At 46.7% G+C, this 7,044-nt stretch overlaps 1 protein-coding gene across 1 annotated transcript; it reads right to left on the bottom strand.

Moving 5' to 3' along the window:
* Nucleotides 1-4,953: 4,953 nt before the first annotated feature.
* LOC309797167 (non-histone chromosomal protein HMG-14-like) lies at nucleotides 4,954-5,721 on the bottom strand (the record flags this gene model as incomplete). Its single annotated transcript, XM_082610639.1, has 1 exon — nucleotides 4,954-5,721. The coding sequence occupies exon 1, from the start codon at nucleotides 5,200-5,202 to the stop codon at nucleotides 4,954-4,956; it is 249 nt and encodes an 82-aa protein (XP_082466765.1). The 5' UTR covers nucleotides 5,203-5,721.
* Between the last annotated feature and the right edge of the window lie 1,323 nt (nucleotides 5,722-7,044).

The following is a 7,044-nucleotide window of genomic DNA, read 5'->3' as shown; positions in this document are numbered from 1 at the left end:
GAAGAATGAGTCAGAGGAGGCAGGGGTGAAGGAGAGGTCAAAGCAATGGCGTGGAGGCATTTGGGGAGCCACAGGGGATTCCGTGTGGCAGAGCAGAGGGGAGACCCCAGGGGAAGCAGAGGGGTGGGCAGAGGGGTGCCAGCTGGGGAGGCAGGGCAAGGGGGGAAGATCCAGGAGGGCTTGTGGGTGTGTTCTGGGCCAGGGGGAGCCCGGCATGCAGGGACACGGATGACCAGATTCACCCCTCATGCAGCATGGACTCAGGGGAGACTGGAGACCTTGAAGCTTGAGGGTCCCACTTAGGACAGTTCTGACCTGGAAGGTCACTGTGTTCAGCTTCCTGTTTCCATTTCACTTGTTCCGGGATAAGAACCGGCTTATCAAGGAGTAGGGTTCAATCAATACTCTTCCCAGAGAACCTTAAAGGAACACACACACCTGAGGGTGGCATCCCATGCTGCCTCCTTTCTCAGGACAGAATGGCTTTCCCAGGCACAGAATTGGGCCTGTCACTGAGCACACCTCCAAGGCAACTCAACTGTCCTCACCATGTTAATTTTCAGAGTTGATTCTTTTCAGCCCCACGAGCCAATTTGAAGGCAAGCATTTTCCATCTTCCCAAGTCACTGTGACCCAAAAGAAAATAAGAAAGCTAATATTCAAGCTTCTTCCTCCTGGAGAAATTGAAAACTTGACCACTTTTTCTTTGTTTCTGCTACATCTAATTCAGTTGTTCTTAAGCTTGAGAGTGAATAGGAACTCACTTTCGGTGTCCATTAAAATGCCAGTCCTTGGGTCCCACCTTGAGATACTATAGTTCCACAGGTCTGGAGTTTAGCCCAGGAATCTGCAGTTTAAGTTGCCCTGGTGGTCAGAGACCACACGGAGAAAACTGAAGTTTGGCATCCCCATTACTCACAAAATCTTTGAGCTCATGGAGCCTCCCCCAACCCCGGCCCCGCCATTGTCTCCTTTCCTTGTATGACCTCAGCTCTGGATTGCATCACTGAAGGCATCTGATGAGTCAGGAAAGAAGAAATTTCCTAGCTGTGCGGTAACTCTGCCAGAATCCTGGCCTCCACATGCAGGGAGACGTGGGGGGAGGCAGATGTTGGAGGCTGCCTCCCAGCAGCCACCGCCCCCACCCCCATCCACCCTTGCATGTTTTTTCTTGCTAAATAGAACCCCAGTCCTGTTCCAGAATCAGGTGACATGTGTTTCATGGCAGGCTGGTCCCCAGCCCCAGCCCCAGCCCCAGGGAGGAATCTTGATTGGTCTAAATGAGGGGTTTTCAATCCTGGCTGTACCTTCAAGCATCAGGGGAAATTTTAAAGATAGCCATGAATGTATCCCGTCTGAGATCAGTTAAAGCAGAGTCTCTAGGACTGGGATTTTGGCATAGATACATTTTATGTTTTGTTTTTTAATTCTGCAGGTGATTCTAGTGTACAGCCATGGTTCAGAACCAAACCAATCATAATAGTAATTCCATTCTCCTTGCCAATGGTTGACTTAAGAATGAACGCATGGCATGTTTATGGCATAAAAGGAGATATAAATGGAAGGATCCATATTCTTCAAAAGGGTCATGAAGAAAAGTTATGTCTTCTTCTGACCTTCTGGCCTTTGGACATTGTGTGAGAGTGATGGCAGCCATCTTGCGACCATGAGGGTCAATGTGCTTGCAAAGGTCAATGTGCTGATGATGGCTGAACAAAACCATGGCAGCAACCTGGGTCTTGCATTTGCTATTGAAGCCTTGCATTCAATATTGAACTGCTAAGTTAACCAACCCTGGAGCCACCTTATCTCTGGACTTCTGGTTATGTGAGATAGTAAATGTTTTCCTTATTAGTTAAATCACTGGTTAGGTCTTTTTGTGGTGGTGGTGGGTTTTTTTTTTTTTTTTTGGTTGTTTTGTTTTGTTGCTGATTCACCAGCAAAAAGCATCTTAGATGACACAAGAAGACAGAAAATTCTATCAAGGCTGCCTGTTGGTTCCAATTGCCCTTATAATGATGCCCTTCTTATCTTTCTGTAATGAATAACCACACCTCCCCAACTGAATCTGGCTCCCTTAGGACTCCAGAGAGGCAGAACACCATACTGACTAAGCCCATGGGCACTGAAGTCAGCCTGCCTGATTCAGATATGCACTCCACTACTAACTAGCTGTGTGATTTCTGGTAGTTATTTAAGCCCTCTAAGCCTCAGTTCAGTCATCTGTAACTTAGGGATAACTTTTACCTATTTCCCAAATTTGGGAATTTAACATGTGGATTTCATGAGATAATCCACACAAAAGTCCATTTCACAACATTCTTGGTGCCTACTGCTCAGTATTGAGTTAGACAGAAGGAGTCTGAATTTACTGGAACAGCCCCAACTTTTCAGTAAAGGCAATTCAGTAGTAAGACTAAATGCCTTTCTATGACTGTAATTGTAAAAGTCAAGAACAGCCCTTCGCCAAGCGCTGTCTCAGTTCCTGTTTCAAGCAATGAGGTCTCCATGGCTCTTTCAGGGAATGGAGTGAGCATAGTTTTTATATCCTCTGACAAAGCAGAGATGAGCTGAGGTGTTCCATCGTACTTTTACTGGGCACAGCACAGACATACGTGTCACCACAAGCTGTTCTTGCCGCTGCAGCCGTAAACCCTCAGAGCCTGAGGATGCCAGTTTCCTGACACATGATTCATTGGGCTCGGGATATCCCACAACGTTGCTGGTCTATCTGTGTGTTTCTGTAATGTCTATTGCCATGTACTCAGGAGCACTTGAAAGAGAATCACAAAGGTGGGAGAAAGCAGCCTCCTGGGTTCTGGGGCCTCTCCCAGTGAGGTGTGGCCAAAAGGCTGAGGGCCAATCAAGACAAGAAGTAGGGGGGCTTCCCTGGTGGCGCAGTGGTTGGGAGTCCGCCTGCCGATGCAGGGGACACGGGTTCGTGCCCTGGTCCAGGAAGATCTCGCATGCCGCGGAGCGGCTGGGCCCATGAGCCATGGCCACTGGGCCTGTGCGTCTGGAGCCTGTGCTCTGCAACGGGAGAGGCCACAGCAGTGAGAGGCCCGCGTACCGCAAAAAAATAATAATAATAATTTTTTTAAAAAGATAAGAAGTAGGTCTACCTCTTCTGGAATGTTCTGATCCCTGGGGTGAGCCTGGGTTACAAGTTCAAGGAGTTCCTAAGCCTAGCCCCTCAACAGCAGCAGCCCTTTCCCCACCACTGCAGCCTACAGTATCTGTGGGCAGTATCCAGGCAAAGGACACCAGTGGCTAAAGACGTCTCCCTGGTCTCCCTGGGGTTCCAGCCTTTAACTTGGCTTTGCCATCAGTCACATGCTTGCTCTGCTGTTCAGCATGGCTAGCTCTGAAGGGTAGGATTAGATCGGAGGAGGAAACTATGTCCATATTTTACTTTAATCACATCTGGTTGAATTTGTTGCAATGAAAATGTGGGGTTTTAAGTACACTTTTTTTTTACTCCCTTAAAATGACAGTGGGGATTGGTGGAGAGCACAGGGTTGGGGCCGGTGGATGGGGTCAAGAGACCTTTCCATGACTTGTCTGCAATGAGAGCTTCCTGGTGACCCACCCCAGACAGGGTCCGGGCAGCATGGGGGAGGGAGTGTTGCCTAGCCCTTGCCTTCTTCTTCTTCCCTTCTTGCTTCCACACACGGGTCTGGTACCCACAGACCCCTTCAGGTCTTGCTCATTCTGTCCATGAGGCTTATTCAGAGGCTGCACTCAAACCCTAACATCAAAGACGATCTGGACACGGAGCCAGGGTGAAGCCCCAAACTGCCACCATTTGATTATTTTTCCATGTGTCTCATGGTTTTGCTTTGACACTATTTCTACCAGTACCTTTTTTTTTTAAGATTTAATATGTGATCCTTAGTATACCCAAAAAGTTTAAAATATAATTACCACCTTTATGCCCACCACCCAGTTTAAGAAACAAACTTTTTACCGATAGAGTTGAAGCTGATCACACTCTCTCCTCCCCCTCCTCAAAATAACCTGAATTTGGCATCCATCCTATGTATCAGTTGGGATTAAGTTTAGCTAAAAATCACAGAAAACTCAAAACAGTTGCTCAGGCAAGATAGAAATTTATTCACTTTCATAAAAAGAGATCTGAAGGAAAGCAGTTCAGGGCTGCTGTGGGAGCTCCATGATACTCCAGGACCAGCTGTCCTGTGTGCCACCATCTACAGTACAGTTTCCACCTCCTGGACTAAGATAGCTGCAAAGATCCAGCCATTTCATCTACTTACAAGCCAGCAAGAAGGAGAAGGGAAGGAAAGAAGGTGACTTCTTGAAAACTGCATGCTATGGTTATATCATATCCCACTGCCCAGAACTGAGTCACAAGGCTGCGCCCAGTTGCAAGAGAAGGTGGAAGATGCAGCTTTATTCCACCTGGCTCTGTGCCCAGTTAAAAATCAGGAGTTGCCTTCTAAGGCAGAAGTGGAGAGTGAGATTGAGAGACACCTAGTGGTCTCTGCCACATCACAGTCTTTTTTTTTTCTCTCATAATTGAGACTTTATTGGTTGTTCTGAGGATCAGTACACAGACATTTCAATTTGTACACAATTCTTAACATACGTACCAAAAATCTAAAAAATCATGTACTTGTGATTCTTTTCTGAACAGTTATTCCAGTGACTTTCCAGCTTAAAATTTGGAGGCAAATTTTCCTTGACAGGAAATCAAGTACCAATATCTTCAAATATTGATATGCTGTTACATTGTAAGTCCCCCTCATTCACAATTTAATATCGTATACACTACATACTCAAATTGTCAGTCACAGCACATTAACAAAGTTATTAGAAGAACTGGACAACCATGACCAAAAATGTTACAGAGGGCACAAAATTCACAGGTGTGTGATATTAATCAGACTTGGCTTCTTTCTCTCCTGCTTCATCAGAGGCTGGGCGCTCCTCGTTTTAAGTTTCTCCATTTTCTGCAGGGAAGTCTTCTTTAGTCTCTTGGTTAGCCACCTCGGCCTGTTTTCCTTTTGTTCCCCTTCTCCCTTTTGTTTGCACTTTTTTGTCTGAAGATTTATCCTTTCCGGCCACCTTCTTTGGCTTCGTTTCCACTTTTGCAGGAGCCGGTTTAGCTGACAACCTCGCCGATCTCCTCTTGGGCTCCTCCTTCGCCGCCCCCTCGGTGGAGGTGACCTTCCTCTTGGGCATCGTGGTGGCGGGGCCGGCGCGTGCCAGGTGCCTGCGGGCCGAGATGCGCAGAGGCTTCCTGACGCTGGGCTGCCTGACCGCTGCCACTCCCCCCGCTGCCGCCGCCGCCGCCAGAGCTGCTGGGACCCGCCCACATCACAGTCTTAGCCAGAATGCCAATTTAGGACCTTTTTCTTTTTTTAAAGAACATTTCTAAGTATTTAGTTTAATTCAAGTATGCAAATAATAAAGCTCAATGAATTTTCACAAATGGATCAAGATATAGAGTGTTACCAAAAGCCCAGAAAGCCCTCCTTAAAACAAAAAAAGAATTCAATTAGAAAATAAAATCCCAGGTTAGTAGCTAGCTCATTCCGTGTTGGCTCACAAGAATTTATTTTGCATTACTCCGTGGTCTTAACATTTATTTTGCATTACTCCGTGGTCTTAACAAGAGTGTATTCCCACTTTCTCTTCGGTAAGTCTTTCTCCTGATGAACAAACTGAAGTTGAACTTCCCTTAAGAGAAATGCTGACCGACAAGGGATATGTCCATGGATTTGATACAGATGACTTTTACCGTGCAACTATGATGTGCCAGCGGCTATGCTGAGTGAAGATGCCACTTTTGATGCCATCCCCACTCCTGGATCTGCCACTGCCTGGGGTGTGTGACGTCACCTGAAACTGAAGTCACTTGAGCCAGCTCTGCATTAGGCTTCTCATCTGCAGAATGGGGATAATATTACTGTGATGATTAAAAGAGAAAATTATTGCCCAGGTGGTCTATAAATATGAACCTTGACTTAAAGACGTTGCCCATTCCTCTCGGGAGACCAAGTTTCTGAGTTCTACCTGCACCATTATGGCCCCAGCAAACGGCTCCATTTCTCATGGTGCCTCTTGGCGCTCATGAAGGCGGGAGCCAGCCACCTCCCGTCACAGAGCTGATGGTAGACCGAGCACTGAAGAAGCATGTGCTTGACAGAGCCAACGGCTTGCTATTTTCTCCTTTTTTAACTGGATCTGAGCTGTGACCCCTTTGCCTCATGCTACTGCAGCCCTCCCCTAGGTTTCTGGAACTCTCGAGCTGTCTACATGCCTGATCTTTGTGTCACCTTCTTCCCTCCTACCCTTTCATATTGTGCCAACCCATACAGACTTAGCTCTTTTAATCTTGCTTCATAAATCATTTCTGTACGTCGAGTCCCTGAAACTGTTTCCCCTGAACTCGCTCCAAACCGAATCTAAAACACTTACCTTCTGGTAAATGCATCATAGCCGACTCAGTCTGCCACCGCTGCTGTCATTACCAGGAGAAAGATGATGTGGAAACTGCAGAGGAGCAGAAAAGGCAGGCCCTGGCCCTCTGTAGGTTGCCGTGTGTCTCCCTTTTTTAAAGATGCTGAAACAGCATTGAAAAGCCTTGCATGTAATTTACATTTTGGTCTTTACCATACCACCACCAGGTGGTGGTTAAGGGTTGGGACTCTAGCATGAGTGCTTGGGTTAATGTCCTGGCTTCATCACTTGTTTGCTGTGGGACCTTGGCCAAGTCACTTAACTTCCCGGAGCCTCCACTTCCTCAGCTATAAAATGGGAATGGTGAGTGTTTACCTTACTGGGCAGTTACGAGAATTAAGTGAGATAATGCATGCAAAGTTCTCCACATGGTGCCTGCTACTTCATGAGTGCTCAGTAAGTGTTAGCTGTTGTTGGTTTTCCCTGTGGCCTACTTAATAGCCATCCTCTTGTCATTATTAGCAAAACCCTGGTTTTATGCTGGATGCCAATACACCTTGGTTTAAAAACAACGGTGCTAATGTTTTCTGGCTTCCCTTGCACTCAGAAGTAGTCATGTGA

The sequence above is a fragment of the Mesoplodon mirus genome (assembly GCF_964341445.2).
Source record: "Mesoplodon mirus genome assembly, chromosome: 2".
Taxonomy (NCBI): domain Eukaryota; kingdom Metazoa; phylum Chordata; class Mammalia; order Artiodactyla; family Ziphiidae; genus Mesoplodon; species Mesoplodon mirus.
The sequence above is the reverse complement of the archived record's forward strand: the minus strand, read 5'-3'. Positions and strand labels throughout refer to the sequence as shown.